This window comes from Mastigoproctus giganteus, chromosome 14 (genome assembly GCF_048544385.1).
Source record: "Mastigoproctus giganteus isolate SK-2022 chromosome 14, ASM4854438v1, whole genome shotgun sequence".
NCBI lineage: Eukaryota > Metazoa > Arthropoda > Arachnida > Uropygi > Thelyphonidae > Mastigoproctus > Mastigoproctus giganteus.
In genome coordinates, this window is record NC_143588.1 from 91,723,473 (window position 1) to 91,750,167 (window position 26,695).

Consider the following 26,695-nt stretch of genomic DNA (forward strand, 5'->3'; position numbering starts at 1 on the left):
CATCATGTTCGTTGAAAGGGGCGTGGGGGGGGGGAGGTTTCTCCTGGCTTCAGTAATGACCGAATGATCAGCTAAGATCTCTTTGCGAAGGTATTTAGGTTACTTGATGTCGAAATGCTACTTTCTGTTAGAAGAATGCGATAAGACATTTCACTTTAAAGTTGAAGAGATTTATGGTACGTCTGTCGATTTAAAATCCTTTTAAATGAGTTTTTGGTATTCTCGGTAAGACCTTCGAACACCACGATACATTAATCCTGTCGATCCTTCTATTTTCTTTTCTTTCTGTCTTACTTTACTGTTCAGATGGACAGGGAATCGTTGTATTTAGAACCTGGTGAAAAGTTATAGTAAACAAAACAAACGAACTTTACCTTTACCACGAGTTGCCGTGGTATTGCAGTACTTTCAAAATGGCATTGCCTAAGACCTTACCACGATCGAGAAGGTCCTCCTTGTTGTAATTTTTTAAAGATAAAAAGAGAATTGGGTTTATTATAATTTACTTTATAAATCGTTATACGTCTGTGATCGTTTGGCTTGACGTTAAGCAACAGGAGGTTCTGCTGTGAGGAAGATTCGTGGGAGTGATGGATTGCTGTAATGACCACGTCCATATCAGATCCGTGCGCAAGCAACAGAAACTCATCACTGTTGCTGTAGAGACACAGCAGATGTTTGGAGAAGGAAGTGCTCTTATCTCAGATTAAGTAAACCTGTTTAGCCGTGGGTTTTGTGTCTTCGTAAGCTATCGGCGGCGCACGTGTTTCTTTTTGGCGTGTACAGACGGACTGTTAATCACGTGGACGCTTCGTCATCGCCTTGATTGAAGATAATTCCGAAACCTGCGCTTATTTGGTACTTGGAGAGAGAGAGAGAGGGAGAAAGAGATGAAGAAAGAAAGGAGAAAATATCTAGGAATAGAGGAAAAGGGTTTGGTAAGAAGATCAAAATAAAATGAGAAAAGCAAAAGAGGGATAGAAGAAGAAATCAAAGAATAGAAAAAATAGAGAATGCGAAAGACAGACAGAAAGAAAGAAAAGAGAGAGAAAGATAGACAAAGTGATAAAGGGTATGATATAATGATAAAGGGAATGCCAAAAAGATGAAAAGAGAGAGATGAGAGAATAATTGCTAGAGAGGAAAAGAGAGAAAAACAGAACGATAGAGTGATAAAAAAGAGAGAATGATGAAGAGAGAGAAAATGAAAGAAAGTGAGAGAAAACGATAGACAGAAAGACAACGAATGTTAGTGAGAGAAAAGAAATCAGGGAAAGGCAGTGAGAGAGAGAGAGAGAGAGAGAGAGAGAGAGAGAGAGAGAGAGAGAGAGAGAGAGAGAGAGAGAGAGAAAGTGGATGATAGAAAGAAGAACTACAGAGAGAGAGAGAGAATGAGAGATAGAACTACAGAGAGAGAGCGATGAAGGAGAGAGAGAGAGAAAGTGTATGAACGATAGAAGTACAGAAAGAGAGAGACGAATGAAAGAAAGAGAAAGTGACTGAAAGAAAGAAATAGAGAGAGAGAGAGAGAGAGAGAGAGAGAGAGAGAGAGAGAGAGAGAGAGAGAGAGAGAGAGAGAATGAATGAAGGAAATGTCAAGGAAATGAAGAGAAGGTGTGAAAACGAAGAATATAAAGAAATGAGAGAGAGAAAGAGAGCAGGAATATGAGAGAGAGAGAGAGAGAGAGAGAGAGAGAAAGAGGGGGAAAGAAAGAGAGTGAATATTTGAGAGGGGAAGAAAATATAAGATAGATAGATAGAAAGAGAGAGAGAATCTATTTGTGAGGGGGCGAGAGAGAAGATATCAATGGGACGGTAAGAAGAAGAGACAGACTAAGGTATTTCCGCGCCCCAGGCAGAATGTTTTTCGGCGCCCTCTTACTAAGGATATATTTTTTGGCGTCCTGGGCAAGGGCCCTACTACCCCGTGCTTTAATCCGGCCCTTGTAAGAAGAGGAAAATAAAGATATGAAGTAGGAAAGAATAAGAATGCGAGAGAAGAAAATGAAGAAGATAAAATAGATTGAAGGATAGAAAGAGAGCAAATAGACTGAAGGATAGAAAAAGAGAATTAAGAAGATGAAAGGAGAAAGAGAAATAAAGAAAAAGAGTGCGAGAGGAAAAGTGGACCACAAAGATGAGAAGAGATCAAGAAATAAACAGGAGGGTAAGGACAAGAAGAAAGAAACAAAGACGAAAGCAAAAGAGAGAAGGGATCAGTGAACGGGGGAAAGAAGACAGGAAAGTATAAGAAAAAAAAAAAAGAGAAAGCAAAAGAAAGAGATCGAGAGCAAGGAGGGAAGGGATACTTGCAAGAAGGAATCCCGGGAAAAAGTAGGACGCGCAGATGGAGAGAAAGAAAAGAAAAAGCGAGAGAATGAATACGGATGATCTCTTTTTTCACTTGCCCCTCTCAAACATCCTTAATGACCTCGGCAATGAACATCATTGTGGAGTTCACTTTTTGCGCACCCATTTCCAATGACCCCCGTAATGAAATAATTCTTGATTTTTAACCTCCCGCTAATTAACCGAAAGGTTTTTAGGGGTGTTTTTATTTCCCTTTCGCAAATTTCCGTAAGGTACCCTCGAGCCCCCCTTCCCCCACCCCCAAACGGGCGAGTGAGCGTTAAAATGCTAATGCATTAATAGCTTAATTTTGGTGACCCATTACGTAACCGAATTAATGATGTCTCGCGCTCATAAACTGCACCCACCAGTGCGGCCAGCGAAGCGAAACATGTCGGTTTCCTTACGAACGAGCGGACCGAACGAGGGGGCTAATTTTCTGCGGCCGATGATTAATTACGTGTTGATGCGCGCTTAAATTTCCCTCGTGGTTCCTCCGACTACCACTGACAGTGAGCTATGCGCCTCTGCGCATCCGGGGACAGGCCAGAAACGCTCTTAATTAAGTGCATAATGAGGACTAATTGACGGACTCCGAGCGGTGGGGGATACGGCCGCCGTTTCTGATACACGAGGTGTCGTAATAGGCGCGAACGGAGAACGCTGAAACAGCTAAGACAGTAATTACGGCCGTCCACAGGAGGTTGTCTGCGTTTGATGGAAAGAAAGAAGGTTATGAATGCGACACGTCATCTTGCATTTGACTCTTTAATTTGTTACGATAAGACACTCCCCCTCCCCCTTCTTTATCTCAAAGATCAGGATGAGAAATTTAAGAAAATAAATATTTGATCAACTTCTTAATTCGCTTGACAGCTTGATTCTTAGGAGTAAAAGACTGATTAGGAAGATGGTAGAAAATGATAGAAAAAAAGGCAAAAAACAAGGATGAGTGTAAGATGAAAAGACAGTAAAGAAAAGACGGATGGCAGGAAGAAGACGGATAATGATGAAGATGGAGCGTGACAGCCAATAATACTGTAAACACAGAAGAGAAAATATTAACTTTGCCCTTCCTCAGGGGGAATGTACAAAGAAACTGTTCTATTATTGCAATGTGTTCAAAAAGTTACTTGGAATCTTTATAGCAGTAAAAATCATCCCTCTGAAGGTCAACCCCCCCTCCCTCCACCCTAAATAAAATTTTCCTCGATTTAATAGGTTCCTGAAAACAGCAAAACTTTTTTCCAGGAACATTACGTTTTATTTGTTATTTTAGAGTCGCGCATGCGCAGCATGCAGTTTGTTGTTTGCTAAAAGAATCGACTGCTAATAATTCTTTTAATATTGAATGCGCAATTGTATCAATATTGTCCAGTGCGCATGTTTCAAAATATCGTTAAAAATATATAATTATAAGAAAAAAAATAAGTATAATTATATATAATTATGCGTAGAAACAAAAAATTAATTATATTTTGTTATTAAATTTCCAGTTTGGTGTAATTTTATCTATTTAAAATACCTTGAGAAAATCCCACAATATATATAAGATATTTCAAAACTTTACTTACTTTCTCTGCAGGAAGGGGTTTTTCCTGTCCATTCTCCGAAGAAGCATTCCGTTACGTTTGACCCCACTAAATCGTATCCGTCTTTGCATCGGAATAACGCCCTCATTCCGTGATCGGTCTTTGGTGCAATGACCATCCCATGTCTTGGCTTTTCAGGAAGTTGCTTACAGCGAGCTACAAAACAAGAGATTTTTCTAAGACAACATTCTGTCGACCATTTTGAATTTCAATTATTGGGAAAGAGGTAAGCATTTCTGAAATCGTTAGTTTTCTAAGCCTTTGTCCAAATCTGTGGGGAAAAAATTAGAAACCATTTGCAATTGACGTTAAGAGATAATTAAATTGTACGCAAATGATAGCAACTTCCTTGGTATGTGAACGATGGAAGAATGGTCAAATCTGGACAGCTAGTGGAATCCATATCACGATAAGCTGTAATTCGGGCAAAAGATGGCTCTACTAATATCGAATAAACGTTTCTAATTTTGTGCCAAAGGAGTGTAGATGTAATATTTTAAATTGTGAAAATACTGCTAGACATTGTGCCTTCTACAAATTGAGTTGGCAGGATCATTTTATCTGCTCAAATTAAAAGAGTTTTCAAGATGAAGATTAGCAGAATATTTGGTAACCTAGCAACTAATCTCACGCGGTTAGTTACACAGCAGCTGAATTAATTAAAATGTTTATGCGTAGTAGATATTAATAGAAAGAAAGACCACTTAAATATAAAATTAAAGTATTTAAATATTTTTTATAATTATGCCTTTTTTGTTTTGATTGGGTGTTTTATTTTCATGTTCGAAATCCCCCCCCCCTTCTCCCTGCTATGAATTAAAATAAGTGGAATGTACCAACCCCAAATAATTTATTCTTTGGGATCCTCTATTTTTGTGCTACGAGTGTATATAATTCAAATTAGCAACCTTACATCAAAGTAACGTTCTTTTCTTTAAGTATTTCGGAAGTGTGTAGTTTCTTTTCTTATAAACAATCTTTTTTTTCTTTTTTTTTTTTTTGATTAGCTACTTTTCCTTGATTTTATGGTATCATTTATTCCGGGGATCCTCGTAGAATGACTGAAAATCTTGTTCAGACTTTGTTTTCGTAGCCTTTTAAGGAGGGACTACTTGTGATAAATGCATCATAAACATTGTATACAACAGACCAACCACGTGATCACTGATTCCATTAAGAAGAGCACGTATAGTGAAGTTAGTTTCAATTACTCCCCGCCTATGCCATTATTTCCACTCACTTTATATAGGATTAGCTACTACTTGGAGGAAAACAACATCCAAGATCCCATTTCCAAAACTAGATTACTCTGTGTGCGTGTAGAAAGCCAGAGATAAAGAGACGTATAGAATAAACGGATAATATTTGAATTAAATGCAACCCTGAAGAAGAGCAACATCGTTTCAATACGTACTTTCTTCAAATTATAAGATGTGTTTAAATGGAACGTAGACATCCATTTTCGTTTAAGCAAGTTCGAACCGGCGATATGTGGAATGCTCTACCTGCACATTGGACAAGCGATTATATGATGCATCAGAATGCTAAAACTTTGAACTATACTGACACGGATGGTTTAGATACTTACCTGGAACACAGGAAGGCACATGGGTCCACGTGCCGTTATTGCACGCAGCAGGTGTGACGTTGTAAATAAGTTCGTATCTTGATTCGCATTCGGCCATAATTTTTTGTCCATGAGTAACTCGGAATCCAGGGGAAACCTCATTCACCTTCCCAAAATCCACCTCGGGAACAATGCAGGGAGCTGAAAAACAAAATGGCTGCCATCACAAATAATTATGATCCGCAACAATAGACCTTTTTATGTCCTGTTGTGGTAATCGATTAGTTCTGTCTGGAATAATGAAAGACGACTCAATTACAATTAGTTGAAATATGAATGGTGTATTTATTATAACGATATTTAAACATTATTAATTTTAAAAGTATATTAATAAAAATAATATTTAGTTTCTTTTATTAATGTTATAGACTATTTTATATAACAAATACGTTTCTGCGGGAAAATAAAATTATTTGGTGTGTATGATCAATTTATCTTAAATATGTTCATATATGGGATTTTTTCGTTTTTTATTATATTTATTGTATTTATATTTGTTACTTTTTTAAAAGTTTATCAATTTTCCTATTATTATTGTTATTTTTTTTAATAATTTACATTATATTTTAGGCAACATGTTGTCGGTTATGCTATATATTTGCCATTTTTTATTAATTTTTTTATTTTATTTCTCTCTCTCTCTCTCTATATATATATATATTAAACCAGCTTACACTAAGAGTAATTATCATCATTATGTTTAATAAAGAAAGTGTTATGTTGCTGAAAACCTACCTAAACATTTTGGAAGAGGATTTGACCACGATCCATCTTGAAGGCAAGTTGTGGAAATGGAAACCCCCTCAAATTTCATGCCATCAAAACATCGAAAGATAATCACAGAACCCAATGTCGTACTCCTTCCTTCCAGATATCCATTGTGCAAGGTACCAGGAAGACCACAATCGATTTCTGTAATTAGAAAGTTAAAATTCATCCTCATTTTTTGAAGTAGATGAATTTGTTTAAGATATCTTAATCGACTAGACAGGTTAAGATATTTCCCAAATTAAAATTTTACTAACGGAAAAAAATATATTAAAATAATATATAACTTTTAAAAGGATATAGGTAAATTTTTGGAGTTTTCAATATCGTAAAGATGAATTCAGAATAAATAACAGCCAAATGTGCCCGGCTCACCTCATTAGGATCATATCGTATCTTAGAGACAATGAGAACAGAACCACAATTATTTATCTGCGTCTGTTCAAAAGTTGCAAATTTTTACACTGGTGAAGATTTTTTTCTGACACCCTATACATAAACTTAAAATTGCTTTTAAACGGTTGAAATTTTATATGTGATCGCTAGAAACAAAATCCGATATCGCAATCAAGCGAATGAAACTAAGAATGCGCGAATTTATTATTTTTTATCGAAATAAATTCCTTTATTTAAAAAAAAAAGTATCCGAGAACATAAAAAATGTCCGAAATATTTCACAGTGACACTTATATAAGAGACTCGCTTTAATTGTACAACAAAATAGTCTGAAACAAGATTAAAATCCAGGACATAATTTGAGTGGATGCTAATAAATTTGGTTCTGTGTTTGACACTAATGAGGAGATGTGCGTTAATCTCCTTCTACTTTGATCCTCGCTTTTTACTGTTTTTTTTTTTTCTTTGTCATCTTGTAATTACGTACTTTGGCTGACTTAAAGGTAAGTCACAGCTGCAGGAGAAAAATAAATGGTGTCCTCAAAGCGGACGTAACTTACCTTCGCAGTGGGGATCAGTGCCTTCCCACTGCTTGCTTGTTCCGCACGTTCTTGTGGCCGGCCCTATGAGGCGGTAACCATAGCGACACTCGTACTTAACGACGGAATTGTACGATACAGATGTGTAGAGGGCTCTGCCGTTAGCAGGATTGGCGGGGATTACACACTGAACCGCTGGAAGAGGGGAAAAAAAAAGATCATTTAAATGAACTACTCGTCGCGATGGCAATTGCTTCTGTTGGAAGATGCTCCAAAGATAGCCCTTGATGACAATCATTAATAGGAAGACCATAGGTTAATGGGTTCCATTAGTTTGCCATCGCACTGGTGGATAAATGGAATATTACTACAGTTATAAGTAACGTGGTGGTTATGTCATGACAACAATTGATTTTTAAGGAAACCCTTGCCATCATTTTGAAAGGACGTGTAATAAAAGCATCCCTAATTAGCAGCGTTTTCTCCAATGGATTCATGAAGAGACCGGATGCAGAGAATACCTCTGGTAAAATATTAGAATTTTTTTTTTCTGGGAAGGTTGTTTCAGAAAGAGAATAAATGAGGAATAGCTATTTCAAAGAGTTTATTGCCGATTCTTGAATGGATGCTAGTTAGCTAATGCCCATGTTTGGAAGAAAGAGGTGGAATTAGGGATGGAAAATCAGAAGTCTCTTTGAATTTTTTTCGAGGTCAAAAGGATTCCATATTGGAGTTCGTTAGTGGTATTAAAGTACAGCAGTGTAGAAGATGTTAATGGATTTCTTCTTAACTTTAGAAAAGGATGTAGTAAAAATATTAACTGTATAGAAGAGATTTTTTCTTCTAGGAGAATATTTATCCGGATTGTCAATGGAGAAATCAGAAGATATAGTTAGGATGCTAGTAGAGCTTCATCTTTAAAGATGGAGTTTCTTGTTTAGGGAAGTTGGACTGGAAAAAGAGATCAGCGACAGAACATATGCCAGAACAAAGAGATTTTAAGCCAAAAAGAAGTCAAATAGAAATTCTAGATTAGAAAAATCTTTGACAGACAAGGCATATAAGATTGGACGGATGTCCATACACCACTTTTAAGATGAAAAATCACAGAGTGAGTAATTGAGAAGTGAAGTGGGATTTATTTTAAACTCAATGTAAAGAAAACTTCATTTTTTATAATTTTAATTAAGTTTAAATTTAAATTAAATGTATTATGTAGTCTAAATATACTTCTGTAAATGATTAACATTTACAAGTGTTTTGTTGAATACTGAAAATTAAGGAACTAGAATTACTCTGGGATGCTTAAACGCATCAGAGGAAACAGCGCGGATAATATAATGATTACAGGATGCCACGTAAGCAATCGGTCTGTACGTGACATTTCAATGGCACTGAGGATCCATATATCGACGAACGCCATCCTGGATCGCTTGCTTCCCCTGGACGATCTCACCACAGAAACTCCAGAACAAATATCTATCAGGAATAGTAACTCAACCTACCACTCCTCATATGCAACAGATCTCTTCACTCTTCCCGAGCTAAAGCTGGCCCTAAGCAAAATAAATATCCATAAATGTCCGGGTTTAGATCTTGTGGAAAATGCTGTAATTATCAAATTTGCTGAAATCTTTCCAGAAATACTTCTAACTATGTACAACAAATGTCTTACTGAGGGGATATTTCCAAATCTCTGGAAGGTAGCTCTGATCAAAATTATTCACAAGCCGGACAAAAATAAATCTGATCCCAAAGCATACAGACCCATCTCTCTTTTGGCAAACCTTGGCAAACTATTTGAAAGACTGTTAGCACCCAGAGTAGCAGATTTAATTGAAGGCCAAAATAATGTGTCCATCTTAATGTGTCCATCCCAATTTGGCTTCAAGAAGGGAAAATCCTGTGAAGACGCCTTGGTCTCTTTAGTTAACCACATATCAGCTTCGAGGGCAAAATATGAAATGGCCATATTCGTTGACTTCGAGGGAGCTTTCGATTCCCTCTGGTGGGAGAGCGCTCTCAATCGTCTTACCAAAGCCAAGTGCTCTCAGCAACTATTCCAAGTTATTAGAAGCTACTTCCAAAATAGACTCATCCAAGTAATTTCAAAACAGCAATCTCTCTCAAGGACCATCTCAAGAGGATGCCCCCAGGGATCAGTTCTGGGGCCCCTCTTCTGGAACATAGTTCTGGACAGCTGGCTCACGCAAAAACCTGACAATATCTCTGCCTTCGCCTACGCCGATGATTTGGTTCTTCTAATTCCAGGTCGATCGCGTCTGCAACTAGAACAATCAGCCAATATAACTCTTTCTCAGCTAATCAAGTGGTCAAGTATACATAAACTGCGAATATCTGCCACAAAAACAAAACTGATGATTTTTAAAGGCAAGTTAGATTACAGAAGACCTCCAAATGTAAAGATAGACGGAAAGCAAATCCCTTTTGTTCCTGAATTAAAACATCTTGGCGTAATTTTAGACGACAGGTTAACCTTCTCCTCTCATATTAATCACCTCGCCTCGAAGATTAAGAAGTTCACTGCAGCAGTTATCCGAATTTCCAAATCGGACTGGGGACTAAACAGGAAGACTCTCTTACTATATTATACAGCAGTATTCGTACCAATAACAACATATGCTTCGGGAGTCTGGTTCCATAGAGCCGTTAATGTTAAACTCCGTTCCAAGCTCATCTCCATTCAACGGATTATGCTGCTTGCCATGTTCCGGGCCTGCAGGACAGTGTCCTCTGCTGCTCTGCAGGTCCTTGCTGGAGTCTTACCACTAGACCTGCATGTCATCTTCAAAGGACTATGCTATCGTCTAAAGCACGGAGTTCCCGGCGAGATTCTCGGCATCTCATGCAACTTAACTGCTAACATCAAAGACGAGAAACGGAGAATCTGGAATGAACTTATCAGTGTGTGGCAATCACGATGGGATTCCAGTACTACTGGTCAAGTCACCCACTCTTTTGTTCCTGCAGTTACCTTCCCTCTCAACAAGAGCGTCCGCTAATGGTTTTCTCCTAGCCTAACAACATCGTATATACTTACTGGGCACGGCTCCATCAACTCCAAACTATTTAAATTTGCCTTGTCTGACACCAATCTCTGCTTGTGTGGTGCTGAGGAAACCTGGACGCACATTCTGTATCGCTGCAACCTGTACCACGATGACAGAAATACATTACAAGCTGCTGTCAGCAACTTCTCTGAAGGAAATGAAGTGGCGCTGACTGAAAATTCTCAATCGTTCTCAGCTCTACAACAGTTCTGCTCTACTGTTTTCACTAAAAGAAAGCAACTCTTCTCAAGTTTATCAACATATCAACAACAAGGAACCAACCCAACACCTGCAATGTCTATAGCCTCTTGAAACTGATATCGCCTGCCATCTATTCTCTTTTTTTTTTTTTTTTTTTTTTTATTAGCTGGTACCCCAGTTTGGGCAGCTGTGGATACAGGATTAGCTAACACCCATTGGTATATAGCACTACCTTCAGTGGGTGCGGTTTTCGTTCTTCCTAGGATAGGAAAAGACTGCTGTCTTGTGGTTCCTGGGACACAAGTAATACTTCTGATTAATTACGTGATGTGATTTGCTCTGTGAACATGATACATGTTCATCACACCTATAACATTGTAATTAACACGATTATATGTATATATCATTGTATGTATCATTATATATTGTATCATATATATATCATTGTATATATATCTATGCATGTACATAGCGGATTTGCCAGTTTCTGGCTAGGGGCCGCTTGCTGTTCTTTGTTAATAAAGAAGATTGGTGATGTGATCTGCAAATGGAAGCGAACTGGTGCTGAAACCGTCACGAAACGATCCGGAAAACCTCCGAAGCTGAAGGAACATGATAGGAGAGTCCTGCAAAGAATTGTCTGCTTAGAACGCAGGTCAACGTTGTCGCAGCGCACACACAGGTCCTCAATAAGACGATTAGGATACGTCAGCACCAATACAGTGCGCAGGACGTTACATGAAATGGTTACCACAATGGTGCATCTATCTAAACGCCACTAATCACCGACTAATACCAGACACCGTCTAGATTGGAGTAAGGCCTGTCATTCTTTGACCTTAGACCAATGGAAAACTGTCCTTTGGAGTGATGAGTTCATGGTCTATAGTCTTAAGATCATGTCTGGGTGTTTGTGTAGTCTGTGTAGTCTTTATAGAAGAAATACTTCTTCTGTGTAGACAGAATAAGTATTTCTTCTATCTGTGACTGTCTTAATTTTGGCCAGTATGTGTATTATACATCCAATTTCCATTTTTATTTTCTTTAATGTTGTTTTTTCTCGAATTTCGTTATCCTAAAATTAATATATACTTCCGATGTTGATAACTGACTAAAATTGAGTCAGTCTCTTTTCTAGTTTTTGCTTCGGAATTCGTTTTTTATCTCTAACTCCAAAAAATATCAAGACCTGGCTGGTTTACATAATTCTGGATAGTGTGATTTCGGAAAATAAATAAAGATTTTATTCTAAAAATAGGACCAATTTCCCCTTTGCGAGAGAATTGGTCGTTTGTATGATGAAGTCCAACGACACCACAGAAAAATCTTAGATCGTACTGCCTAAGACTGTGTGTGTTGAATCACAGCTGAAACAACGCGAAGAAGATGTAGAAAATAAGGGTGTTCGTGATTGTGAAGAACATAACTGAAGTTATGTGTTGAGGAAATGGAAAACAGGGTGAGATTGCCATTTAAATTTAATGTGCATCCTCACGTTGAATGCCTGCATGCAGAGAATATAGAATAGGTATTTCAATCACCGGCAATGTATGTTTTAAAACGAGCCACGTTTTTAATCTGAAGGAGACTATTTTTTGGGTTGTTTTTGTGCACTGAGGTTATTGTGGTCCTCTCTTTATATGGGGTTTGTTTACTGGAGTTTCTTTCCTTTGTGACAGGTGTGTCTGCGTGCAACGTGTTTATTTTATGGTGGGCTACTCTATTTTGTAGCTGTTTTACAACTGTGTGTGGAATGAGGGTCACCACCGAGATATAAAAGAATGAGAAATCTTGGGATGCTGTAAGGAAGTATAGAGCTCTACTTCTGAAGATTGTGCAGATTCTTAGGAGGTCTTCTCGGAATATAAACAGAATATTTATTAATCATCAAGCGCAATTGTGCTCTTGATGATTAATAAATAATTTTAAGCATGCAATAAATCTACTGCGTGCTTAAAATATATAAAAAATTTTAATTATAATTTTGTGTATAGTAATTGCCCAAAATATTAGTAGCTCTATGAACACTAGACGAAAGTTTAACTTATCTAAATAGTGAATTTCACATTTAAATGTTCAGATACAAAATTTTTCGTAACCTACGCCTGCAAGATGGTAACATTCCACTCCATTGTCCATTGGACTGGCAATATCTGTTAGCTCTTCCAACTATCTCGTAGCCTTCTGTACATTGATATGTAACTCGACTTGTGAAAGTAAAAGTATTACCCTCGCGTTTGCCGTTTTCAATATCTCCAGGTGGTCCACAGCTTCTTGCTACAAAGAAAAATTCCTAGGATTAAAAAAATATCGTTTTCAACTTTAATGATTATATATTTTGAGTGAAAATCTTCAGGCCATTTGTAACATCATTTCACTTTAAATTGATAAACTTCTAGTTATTGTAAACTTTAATTATAAAAGAGAATTTAAATCGATTGTTATTTATTAAATTTTAATTAAATTCATTAAATATTTAATTCGAATGTTAAGATGTAATGTATCTGGTAATTTAAAAAATTATAAAATTTATGAAGTAAATTTTTGAAAGACTTAGGGATACTGTCAAGAACGTGACGTCATGATAATGACGTCATTATCATGTGATCTATATAGTCTATTATGCGAATACATTCGAGCCTATTTTAAACTTAGAAAATGAAAAGGTGTCTGATTTATATATATGTATTTTAGTAACTGTTAAGCGGAAAAGCAGAGCTAATTATTTTAAAAAATTTTAAATTTATTATTAAATTACTTTTTATACAAAAATTATAATATGATGAATATTTTCTATTTAATTCAACGTTGATAAGCAATAAGCAATTATTTTTACGTTTCTTTTAGCCTTTTTTCTAGATGTCGCTGCAGTCCTATAATTCCATTTTTTATTTCAGAGTACAATTGTATAATGAACACTTGCTTCATTTATGAATTTTATAACTATTTTTGTAATTTTAATTTCCTTTTGAAGTTTTAATCCGAAAAACATTTATTTTCTTTTTTTTTTAAATCATTTGCCTCTCATGCAGTACCTTGCATTTGCTAGCGTTAAAAATTTTTGCTAGATCCTGTTGCAGTAGCTTACCTTTCTTGACATAAACTACCCTGCCACCCTTTGAATCATCTGCCATCTGAGACATTAAGCCGGATATGCCTTCATCACTAATAAATACACTGAGTGGTCACTGAATTATGACCACCTATCACATACAGTGTTGGAATAGATGACCGTTACGTGTCTCACTTCCGTTCCAAAACATCCCACAGGGATGTTTTGGAACGGAATTGAACTGAGGTTAAAAGAATATGAAGGCCAATCAAGATGGGTGATATCTTCACTGCGTTCCCTGAACCACTCACGCACAGTGCGGGCTTGATGACATTACGCATTATCGTCTTGGAAGATGCCTTTTATGTACGGGGGAAATGCAACATGGCAAGGTGCACGTTGTCTCTTAAGAGTTGCCGGTAGACCTCAACAGTGAAACGTTGGCCGATACCCACCAGAAGTCCTAGTTCTTTAAAGCAAAACATTCATTATATTAAGCAACTACAGCCAACTTCTTAGATAGTAGGTATTATGCGCGATGAATCCATGGACCCGTGTTGCTTGCGCCACACAAGAAGACGTCCATCAGCGTCTTGCACTGGGTATTTGGACTCATCCGACCAACACACTCGTTTCCAGTCCTCCAGTGTCCAACTAGTGCGTTGTTGATACAGAGCATGTTTTGAGTCGTCTGCTGTGGAACCCTATAAGTCTGAGTTTGCGGCGTATAGTCATTTGGGATATTTTTCTTGCATTCCCAATATTGTATTGCCATGTCAACTACCACACAATGCGCTGCCCGTACAATGCGCTGCACCCTTCGCTCACCACGGACATCCACTTGCGTAATCCTTTACAGTTCTGTCAGATACAAGTTACCACTGCTCTAGCGTACGAAGCTGTTCTGCTTTTTATAGTGTGAGCTATGTGGCATAGTCCATTACGCATGAGGTGGTCATAATTCAGCGATCACTGAGTGTATATACATTTATACGAATTACATCTCAATCTCTATCAAGCCTGAAAGACGTACAGAGGTACTTTCTCCTTCCAAAGTCTGCAACCTTCACATTCTTCCGGACTACCAAACAGAGGGACTCCACAGAGAAGTCAAAGACAAAAGAGAATATGGCATGACCTGCATAAAGACCAGGAAATGAATCACAGAGAAAACTCAGAGAAGAAACACTGAGACACCAAGACCACCTGGCCAAAAACTTCTCCAGAGACCAGCTAGCGATCGCGGTGAGCCGAATACAACATCCATTAGAACCAGGGCCAAAGCCGAAACTTCAAGACCCACCCACCAAGTGATTCCAGATACCATTAAAAAATTGGAGAAAAAGAACATCCAAGTAAATTTGGCCACTGAAAAAACTAAGAACCTGTACCTCAAGATCCTGCTGCCAACCAGTTAACATGTACAAGCCAATACGTACAAAAGGAAAAAAAAACACTATTAAAGCACACAAAAAACAAGACTTTTCTTCTACTTGAGAAGAAGAAGAAGAAAGCTTCAAGCATCCCTTTTACCAATGCCAAATCACTCACCAAGTATTGAAATGGGAGTGTCACAAATTCGGCCTACAATCACTCACAGAAGTGAAAATTCTATGCCTCGACATTATGGACCTCGTCAGCAAAGTTGATACTCCTGTGAGTCACTGTCCTGGGGATCAGGGATCACATTTACAAAGTAACGAACAAAGAGGGGAATTGGTGATTCCATATTCCTTTAAATATTTGAGGTTTCTAGAAAGAAGCACGGTTTGTCAAAAAATAAACAAATAAAATTCTATAAAAGTTCAAAGCAAAGAAAATTACAACGTTACGATTACATTATGTAGATTTTTCCTTCTTACTTTAACAATGAAAATGGACACTTACGAATACAACGCAGATCTGGGCCAAACCATTGGGCAGTACCGTTGTAAAACAAGCATTTTGCTCTAGAAAATCCTTTAGAATCATAGCCAGGAAAGCAGTTGTACTGAACCATGGCATCCGTCTCGAATTCGTCCTTATCCAAAGGGGCGCTGTGTCTTGCGTGAGGAACCTGAGGAGGTGGTCCGCACATTGCTGAAAAAAATCGTATAATTAGAAATAATAGTTGTAATCTTTGAATACAGAGGTTCGTGATATGTGTACATAGTTTCAACCGAGTAAATAATACTTACTGGTGCCCTTTTCCTTGCATTCAGGAGGATGCCCACTCCATAGTCCGTCTCCTTGGCAAAACCTCTCCTTTGGTCCTGATAACCAGTATCCATCATTGCACATGTAAGTGATCTTTGCCCCAAAGAATTCTCCAGTCAGCTTAAACTGGCCATTTTCCACTGGGGAAACTTCACTGCAGTGTAAATCTAAGAAGTAAAGAAAACAGAATTATATTTTGAAATACTCAGAAAACTGAACCTAGGTCCAGTCCATGGGAAAATCTTAGAAAGACTAATCCTGTTTCGCTTGAATACATATTATACCAAAGCTGTCAATTATATAATAAACAGAAGAAAAACAAATAAAACAGGAAAAGCATCTGCTGGCTACCTCAGTGGAATTTTAATGGGCCTATGGTGTACTTTGATGGCCCAGCATTCTCAGAAGGCTACCCCAAGCAAATGGTCCACAAAATCTGTACAATGTTAATCAGGATTACCTAAAAAATAGACTTGTCACAGTGCGTACCAGATTGACAATCACGCGTACTGTGGCAAAACGCACGACTTGACGAATTTCTAAACATGAGCTTATATCCCGTTGACAAGGTCGCTATTTGCTGACGTCCTTTTTCTTTTTATAAGAGCAAACACCAGAGAGGAAAAGGCCAACCCTGCTTTGCAAACACTCCAGCATAATGGGTGGAACAAGTTTAAAATCCAAAGGCAGCTTGTGCTGACTCAGAGAAGGTGTTATCAACCCCATCTTGGGAGGTCCCTTTCAGATATTGAAGGCCTCTTGAAGGCCCTGGATCTAAGAGGGGGAAGAAACATTTTTTGAGGAATTTCTAAACATAAGGAAGCAAAATTGGTCCTACAAGGGATAACAAGCCATGAGGAATCGTATGGTGCTCCTCAAAGGCTGGTAGATTGGTTTTGAAAAAGTTGTATTCAAAAGTAACTCGCTAATTTCACCCATAGATTTAACATGGGTGGAACCCTTTTGGGCCTAAAACATGATGGGAAGACCATGGAAACTAGCTGCAAATTACTGGAAAGGGGTAACTTCATCGACTGATTAAGATGGAATCATCAAAATTAAGGTACAAACTTCCTCTCTTCTACTTCCACTGGTTGCTTCTAAGTTACATACTAGCCTATGGAAATTTGTGAGGGTTGTGACTGGACAAATTTGAAATGAGAGAAGTATCAGAAAAAATTACAGGAGAGGGCAAATTTGGTATAGTTTGGTATTATGGGTAATTTGATACCTGTTTAATAAAAATTTAATTTATGATTTATTCCAACGACAGCTTCAACAACCTATTAACATTACACCAAGAAAGAAAGGATTTTCGAATCGGTCCAGATAATTTCTTCATTCTCCAGTAAAAAGATTTTATCCCCTTAGCAATCACCGAAATTACAGAACGCGTCTTGTGCGTCTATAAGAAAATGTGGCTATCTTTCTTCTTTCTCTCTTTCTTCTCGAAACACATCAACGTCTGGTGGCATTCTTAACGCAGGAAACTTCTCGTTCAAACAAAAGCCCCAGATTACAGACGAGAAGGATGTACGTGCAACCGCCACCATTAGCGCCAGCTGGTGGTTAACGTCCTATCTATTAGCATACTGTCCTTCCATTAACAGCAATTCAGTCCTTCTCACAGTGGCTTGCTAATGATTGTCGGCCGAGTTTCGCTGTAACTTCTCCCCGTCTCCAGTAATGATTTGATGTTGTTAACACGTCACTAAGGAGTCCAAGGAGGCTAATCATGTTGTACACTCCGCGTCGATTCAAATGAATGTCACACTCACCATGTCAGGTATTATATTAAAACGTTAGACACATTGTCCTGTCAAAAAGGATTCTGATAACGTGGTTTGTATTTTAATGAAGATTGGCCAAGGTCGGTACTGGCTATTTGCTACGCGATTCTTCGAGTAATTATTATTAGACGTGTTGAGTACAAGAATTTTAGCAGCGTTACCAAAGTTAATTTCAAGTATGGATTGTTCGGATTAATCACCAAAGCAATTAAAGCCATGAGGTGTGTGTATATAGCGTCGGTAAACTTCGTGAATTCTGTGGTCTGCTTGCCTCTTTTCCGGGATGAAAATCCCAAGTTCGAGACTGCCCAACTCGGCTATGGTTTAAAAACGTCATGAGAGTGTATTGCGCATCGAAGGAATCGAATCCAGGGAGTTTTAAATGGATTACGTAAGCGGCCATGTTTGTTTAGAAAACAAACATCCTGGAGTTAAGTATAAGCTAGAGGAGAAGAGCTAAAACGGATTCAAGATGAAGGCTTAGGTGTCACGATTCAATATGACATGAAATTCGACATGCAGTGTAAACAGGAGGCTAGGAAAACAAAGGATGTCCTCTTGATGATTTATAGGACATTTGCCAGCAGGTGGAAGTCATCCCTCTATAAGGGATGATGGGTAGATCGCATTTGGAATGTTGTATTTGGATCTGGGAACCTCGTCTAAGACAACTTGTAAAGGGGATTCAAAGAAAGGTGACCAGATTAGTGCTGAGTGCAAATTGATGCACATTTGTAGAACAGCTTAGAAGGGGTGATTGCGAAGTCCGACAACAAGACATTTAAGGGGTGATCTGATCGAGGTTTATATGGCGATGAAGGGGTTGGTAAAACGAATGAAGATCAACTCTTCCTCGTAAGCAAGACAAAAACCAAAAGGCGAAACATTTGGAGGTTTTTTGAGACCGACTAACTTGGCCACAGGTCACACAAATCCACATGACATTAATTTCCTGAATAAATGTACGGTCTCTCGAAAAGTAATGGCGCCCGAACAACATTGGGAGTATAATATACATATACGAGATGTGATCAAAAGGTTCGAGGACTAGCTTTGTATCTTGAAATTGAGGCTTTAACGACTCCTGCTTGTTGCAACATGTTCGGTGCCTCATCTAGATAATTATAGTAACGTATGAATCACCGATTTATATTCAGTGAGTTTGAATTAGCGCGTATTGAATAGAAAGTGTTAAAATGATTAATTTAAAATGTTCAATTTAAAATGAGTGAGCAGCGCGAATTTGCATCAAATTTTGTTTCAAATTAGAGAAGGGTGCAACAGAAATCCACGAAAGGTGAAAAACAGCTTTCGGAGAATATACTAAGTGTCGTTTGAAGACATTCCAGTGGTTTGGAAAGTTTAAACAGAGCCGCTTGTCCCTCAAAGATAATCCTCACTATGGCCGCCCTCCAACTTCAAAAAGTATTCAGAACACGACGGAGGAACTATCAGCAATTCCAAAAGATGAATTCAGTCAGGAGTGCTTCCAGTGTACACTGCGTCAAGGAGACTACTTCGAAGAAAATCCATCCAAATAGCCTGTAAACTTCATTTCCGAAATATTAGTTCACCCTCGTGGGTAGCACAGTTGGTAGGATCGCCGTCCTCCCCCACAACCGGATGGAAAAGACCTTGAGTTCTAGTCTCGATGACCGGAGGAATTTTTAAAGACCTTTTTTTCACAACGTGGCTGAGTTAGTCGGTCTGAAGCGAGGGTGGTTTTTTTCCCGGAATCTCGGGTTTTTCATCCAGCAAACAGAAAATCGACCTCAGAACACAAGCAATTTGCATACACGGAGCAATATAGCCTTAGTCACTGATGCTCCTAAAACCCTACTACAACAACAAATATTAGTTTAGTTCTCGAACCTCTTATACATATTTTCTACTCTTTCAATATTTATCTAGTACTACAGAAAGACCAAATAACAGATGTGCGCCTTAACAAAATCATTTACTCCACAATTTTTCGGTATAAACGCAGTTTGTGAGTAATTTTCAAGATTCTATTACTGCGCACTCTTATTGACAAATGGCCTCCTAATGCGCTCTTAGCATCCGATGAAAATATGGTATAAATCAAGCTGTCCAAGTGTTCCCTGTTTCTAATGAGCAACTTATGTAAATGCTTGAACTTTTCATCCATTAGTCTTAGAAGGTACGCAAAGTCGAAACACGAGTTCTTTACGATTTCCTTTCCCAAGGCTGAGAATCTACACAAAATTAAATATTGATTTCCAACGTTTAATAAAATTGGCTCATTTAACGAGAAGGACTTTGGAGATACTCCAACATTTGGTGTTAATATAGCCTTCTTGTGTGACAGATGGAAACTGATTGTTGAAAATATACATCGACCTCTTTCACTGGCCAGAAATACATCCACAACATGGCTTCTGTCTATCTACACTTGCCTCTTTCTCTCTCTCTCTATTTCTTGAGACACGCAAGATATATCATTTATTTTTTTCGAGAAAATTGCGCATTTTTGGACGGATTCGAGAATCACTAAAACAGAACAAAGGATTTACTTTCAGAATAGACTTCGCTCGAGTTTTACCTGCGCGAAGAGGATCCGAAAGGCAATATGTGCTATGTAACAATCGATAGATGTGTAGAATTATCCTGAGCAACGAACGAAAACGGAGTCAGGGCCGGAGTTTTTGTAGCGGTACATAGTTTTTCTTGATATTGCGAGCTCCTGGCTGAATGTTTCTCTTACGTTGTGTAGCCTCGCTGAATATGAAAGCATGTGGAGGAGAACATTTATCAAACTTCGTATATTAACAGCTCGAGCGTAAAAAAAATATATCAGGAGAAAATCGACGCTGTATCGTAGAGGTGTTGAGCAACATGACTTTGCTTATATTTTCTTTCTTTCTTTCTTTTTTTCGCTCTGAGCCACGTAATAGGTACGCCAAGTTTTATCCTTGGTCCAAGGCACAAATATCTAAAGAATGTATTTTTGTAGTTGCCTTTTTGCTTCGTGGGTTGAGCGAAGCGTGTTTTGGAATGGAAATGGAAATGAAAATTCGCGGAGTTACTTGAAATAAAGGACACGATTGTCGACAACATCTTATTGCTAGTCTTGCGCATAAAGAGCGAAATTTCATGATTTGTACTCTTTCTCTCTTGGAGTTAATTTACAGAGATTTCTTTGTGGTCCGTGAACAGTAGAAATAATTCCTATTGTCTGATTTCCTTCTTTTATACCAATCATAAATAAGGTGGGAAATTCGCAGACTTCGTCCATAAGCGAATGATTAATTGATTCGGCATTGAACAACCGAACAGCTTCCACAATAGACGACCCAAGAGATGTCCTCTCTTCATCGCCGATCATCATCGACTGCGAATGCCGTGGTGTCAACAACATGCTGGTTGGACACCGGAGGACTGGATATGAATGTGCTGGTCAGATGAGTCCAAAATCCTGGTGCAACACGCTGATAGACTCCTTCGTGTATGGTGTCCACTATCCAAGAAGGTGGCAGTGGTTGCTTAAATTTGGGCATGTTTTGTTGTCAAGAACTAGGTGGTGCGTATGGACCAACGTTTCATTGGTGAGGTTTGCCGGCAGCTCTTAGGAGACCGTGCACACCCTGCAATGTTACATTTTTTCCTGGACCAAAACGGGATCTTCCAAAATGATAATGCTCCATATTATCGGGCTGCACTGTGAACGAGGGGTTCGAGGAACACTGAAGATATGATATCACACATCTTGATTAGACTCCAAATTCGCCTGACCTCTGTCTAATTTAACACCTGTGGAGCTTTGAGAACGGGATGATCACTCAGTATATTTTAATATGGTGTTACTAGAGTTAAAGTTGGAGATAGAAAGCGATTATTATTCTGGAATGATATTCAAAATGCGAACATGGTGGCTGACAGTGCAAGGTTCTTTTGGACACGTTTTATTCTGGACATCCTGCATTTTGTTTAAACCAGTTCAGTTTCGCAAGTTATCCCCACGTTGGAACTCATCAGAGAGCGCTATTTCCCACAGGATGTACATTTGAGAATGCGAATCAAAAACTGGGATAAACATCAACTCGTGAGCGAATATCAAATTATACAAATATGCCCAACGTTCTGTCCAAAAAAAGCCCAGCTTTGATGCGTGAAATGTTTTAAGTAACTCAGCCAAGAAAAGCAACTTTTGTTTCCTTTTATGCAAATTTCCGGTTCAAAGATCTTTAAAAAAAAGGAATTTTATTTTTACTTTTATAAAATAGCGCTGGGTACCTCATTTAAAGTCGTTTAAGCTACAAAACGCAGATTGCGCAGATGTATACATTACAACATACCGCGTATTAAATATAATAAACAGTTAAAAACCCACGCAGAATCACCCCAACGCGTGTGCCTCAAATTAAGGAGAGGAATGAACTTCCTCCGCGAAAATTTCCTTAAATATTCTCCGCACATCTGGCTACCGCAAACACTCATTAACGCCTCAGATTTTACGACCACCCTGGAAATTCCTGTCTGAAAATAGACTTACTTTATTACCATCATCCCGTCTTTCTCTGGACCCAACATCGCGGCTTCAACAATTGACATCCTGCTCCCAACAACCCCCTTGACAATTCCAGCGCTGTCCTCTTCTCTTTCTCTCTTCAATAACCACGTGAGGAAGTTCTAATAACTCTTCTCTTATTAACTAAGGGATGGGAAGTGGGCTGTATCGCGCCACACATTTCTTGAGATGCTACCACTGTGTATTTCTTCAATTGGACCCAAGAATTCCCGCGACATCAATTTCTCACGAATGTGTCCATGACCTTTGCCCCCCTTCCACGATGCTTTATTGCAAAAAAGTTTGAAGTTTGCTAAATACCACATACGTCAGTAGAATATGTGAAATGGCTCTAAAAAAAAACAACAATTCTCAGTGGCCAAGGTCAACCCAGTAACGACGACCATTCGAGCATTAAATCATCGTTGAGTATTCTGAGGCAGTCCCTAAAGTATCACATTCCATGCGCTCTGATAGAGCAAATCCTCTGGGGACTAAACCAGAGATGTGGAAGTCTCAAAGTTATCGGAAGATAAATGCACCCCTTCTGTAAGGTGACGGGATCAGGGTGGGTGGAATTGGACGCGAGAGTTTCCTCGTAACATACAATGGGGCTCATATGAGGTATCACTTTGAGGATCGATAGAGGAGAGCCCCATTTTCAATAAAGTGGAAAGTTATAAAAATTAAATAACAGTGTAAGGAGACCAGTAGGGGTCACTAAAGGTCATTATATAAGTTAAATGTGTGAATTTTAGCGTTTTATAGTAAATTTTGTTTTCCAAACTTTCGATCAATACTCAAACTTTGCTTCTTTGCAATACTCTCTTGTTATGCGGTAAAGCCACATTACCAGGGGTTTTATCAGATTTTCTTTTCCCCGAATTTCAAATAGATTTCTCCATTTAACTCTTTGGTTTCCTGGAGGTACGAATGCTAAATGAAACCACATCATTTCGCCTCCTAACGTCTGTTTCTCACCCACGAGTTATAAGAAAGACATCACCTTCGCAATCCCTAAGTTGTTAAAATGACGCAAGAAAATCCACGCTGTCTGTGGCTGACAAGAGCGATGGTTTGTTCCCATCGTTTTGACACGTCCTCATGTCGGTATTTCTGCAACAGACGTGGCCCGGGATGAATGGAAGGCTGCGCATGAATAAATCGCTTGGTACTCACGAAGTGGCCGATACATCACGGCTGGAAAGTCGTTCGTTGGTTAATCGAGTTGTCAGACTTATACGGCCACCAGCGAATAAAGCACGTGGATGCCCGTCTTCCTCGTGTGACTGCACGTCAGGGATGGAGCGTTTTCTATGCAGAAGTGCTGCGTCAGGCTGATAAGGAGGATACGTAGGCAACGCTGCTACGAAACCTCTTCCGTTGATGCTGCAAATGTATAGATGGGTTTGCATCTTTTGCTTTCTGTCTGTTATTGGAAGAAACTGAAGAAAATGCTGAATGCGTGCGTGTTTGTTATTGGAATAGAATCCTTTTGTTTTCAGTTCATTTCCATCGTACCCTGGAGTCTCTCCCGTCTTTAGAAAGGGTTCGCAGAAACTATTTGTATGAAATATGGATGACACTGCTTAGGGAGAGAAAGAGAACGAGAAATCAGAGGTGTGAGGGTTTCTGAAAAAGAACAACAGTACGTACTGCATATGATTTATTTAATTGTAGATGGAAGCAGGTTCTTTTGTAATATATCCACGTTGGAATGCAATAAATCACTTCGAATGGTACACGTAGTCCAGATCATTCTTCGATATCTTTCATTTTGCTTTCAGGGTCTTTATGCATGTTTCTTTTCATGGACATTATCTATCTCTGATATCCCTCTTCAGTTCTGGAAAGAGCAAAAGGCTGCATGGTCTCTCTTGATTGCTTGCGTTTAAACTGTTGCTGGAGAGTTTTCTATTGACTGCTTTGTTGTTTGATAGTCTAACTACTCACTATTAAAGGAGTTAAAACCAGATTCTCTAAGTTTACAACCCATTTTATAATTAATTTACGTCTTAAAATTGTATTCAGAAAACCGAAAAGAATAAAATAAATTTAGTATGATAGATAATCTTAAAATGTCCCTTTTCATTCACCTTCTCACATTCAGATATTCTGGGTAGAGCAGGTTGGAGTCTATTATCTTTTTCACTTGTTTCATTTAACATTTTTAACCGTACTATTTTTAATAATTTGGAAGAGGATTTACGATTCTTTTTCTAATAAAAGTACTGGCAGTTACGCCAAATAAATGTTATTTAGGCGTCAGGAAAATCTAATATAGAAATGTCAGTTAAAGAAATAAAACAGCTGGAAGTTAAATTCTAACACAGTAGTTGAGGAACCCAACTCGAAGTGATATTAATTTGCTTTTTGACTGTTATTATCTTAAGAGGTTTCCAGTGATAGTCTATTGGCACGCATATGTAGATTCTATGCAAGGTTCAAGAGTTATCAGACTTTCTATAAATTTAGGAAGTTCGTTGGGGGGAGGGGTAGGAGGGGAGTGCGCGCATACCCTGGTAATTTTAATTTAGCAAAGGATCTTATTAAAACTCCTAAGATATATGGCGCTATAAAAATGGAATAAAACCATAATATTGATATTTTTTCCTGCTATTAAACTCTTTATAGGTTGCGTGGCATCACAAAATCATAACCTTCTCCGAGTTGGACAAAAAAGAATAAAAAAAAACAACAATACTTCTTATGGAAACCCGTTTATTTTTGCAATTCTTTTTTACTTTAATTTTTAAAGGAATTATTAAAATACGCAGTCAAAACTGCTTATAGAAGCGTAGATGTTTATATCTTGTCCAGCAACGGGGGCATCTGTGCCCCTGTGGATAGCACAGTTAGTACAATCGCGGTCCTCTCCACATCGGATGGAAAAGACCTGAGTTCCAGTCCTGTCGATGATGGAAGGAATTTTTATGGGTCTTTTTCAAAACGTGGCCGAGTTAGACGGTTTCAGGGGAGGGTAGAATGGTTTTTCATCCAGCAAACAAAAAATCGACATCAGAACACTCTCTAATTTCTCTTTGCGAGAATTCTAGGGACCTTTTATAGTTATAAAGAGATCATAACAAGTGTAAGTCATTACGACAGTTGCACTACACCCTAAAAGATGCTTCAGATGAGATGAAACATTAGTGTTCACTAGTTGAAGTGTTAGCGCATTATGTAAGGAATGCAGAACGCGTTCCACAAATGTTACCCTGTCAGAGGCATCTGTGCTATCTTTACTTAAATTTCGTAATTAACCTCTGGAATTCTCGCAAAGAGAAATTAATTGGATCCGATGGTTTGTTTACTTCGTGTCTTAACCTTTCAAGATAGCTCGTCTCTCAGAATAGAAGAACATTTTTAGAAATGTATGGAATTCCAGTTTTTATAGTGCCAGGGTTGCCTCTACCGACTACTGAGTCTTAAAAAGAAAATATATTTGTGGTAAAATAAAAATTAACGACATATTTCTAAGATCGGAAGTGCTTTAGGGATGAGGATGGGGATGAGGTATGTTTAGCATTCCTGTAATTAAATTTAAAGAATTATACTATTAACAGCGATTGTCACCTTCTCTTAATTCAACTGGAGAGAAAAATAAATTGAATTTACAAGAATATAAAACGTAAATTAAACTCTTGGAGGATTTAAAAAGACCAAGATGATCTCCTATATTCATCGGAACGTTAAGAGAAAATTGGCAACCCGTTGGGATGGCGAATTTCTCTTCGAGAATTGCTCTCTTCTCACGTGGATCTTGATCTCTCCACGTGATCGCGTTACCTGGGTGACGTCCAGGAGCTTCGATAGCCCGTGGTATCACCTACGGCCTTTGTTCCTCAACTGACCACATCGAGTCGCCTTGATCGAATTGTTTACGCTGGAAACGTGTAGAGCCAGCATCGGTCGATTACACCACAGCCACGTGCACATACGTGACCCTGAATACCATACAATGTTGCTCCAGGACAGTATTGGAGAAGTTCGCGAGGATGGAAGAGAACAGCTGTCAGAGATGGTGAAGTTCTGAGCTGACAGCTGCAAATTGCATGAGTGAAAACGTAAATCTCATTCTCAGCAGAGAACTACATTAACACGTGTGTATACTAAATGTCCAGAATAATTGACGAGTTCGCATCTTCCACTTAAACTCTGTCCGTTTTTATTGCAACCATTATTGCTTGAAAATTGCCTTTTTATTAAACAGTTTTCGATTTATTTTAGGTTTTAATATCTTTGATAAATGTCAATTGATGTTGTCAGCTTCGAAGCGAAAAAGCTTTTCGACATATTAAAACGCTGTAACCATCTATCTGAAAACACTAAAGGTTAAAGATTGGCTGAGTGCGCGTGTCATTTTAAATTTTATAGGCTAATGTTATAAGCTCGTAAGAAACTGCAATCGTTTCTAGGAAATACTCGAGTTTTCCAATAAATGTAAAAGTATTTTCTGGCCTTCTTTTATGTCCGAATAATAATGGCTTCGTAAAAAAAAATAAATAAAATATTGAGGACGAATAAGGACAGATTTTCAAGCGTTGGTTTGGAAAAACTCAATAACATCGGCCATAAGTCAAACC

At 38.3% G+C, this 26,695-nt stretch overlaps 1 protein-coding gene across 6 annotated transcripts in view; it reads right to left on the reverse strand.

Annotated features, from left to right (window-relative positions):
* Window positions 1-26,695, reverse strand: part of LOC150075351 (sushi, von Willebrand factor type A, EGF and pentraxin domain-containing protein 1-like) — a 107,414-nt gene that overhangs the window by 41,324 nt on the left and 39,395 nt on the right. For all 6 annotated transcript variants that reach the window (XM_090389007.1, XM_090389010.1, XM_090389012.1 and 3 more), the window contains exons 3-9: window positions 15,773-15,958; window positions 15,483-15,674; window positions 12,647-12,820; window positions 7,293-7,466; window positions 6,304-6,480; window positions 5,530-5,709; window positions 3,924-4,097 (exon numbers count right to left, since the gene is read on the reverse strand). In XM_090389007.1, the coding sequence (XP_090245133.1) occupies window positions 3,924-4,097; window positions 5,530-5,709; window positions 6,304-6,480; window positions 7,293-7,466; window positions 12,647-12,820; window positions 15,483-15,674; window positions 15,773-15,958 (1,257 nt within the window). The remainder of the gene's footprint in view (window positions 1-3,923; window positions 4,098-5,529; window positions 5,710-6,303; window positions 6,481-7,292; window positions 7,467-12,646; window positions 12,821-15,482; window positions 15,675-15,772; window positions 15,959-26,695) is intronic.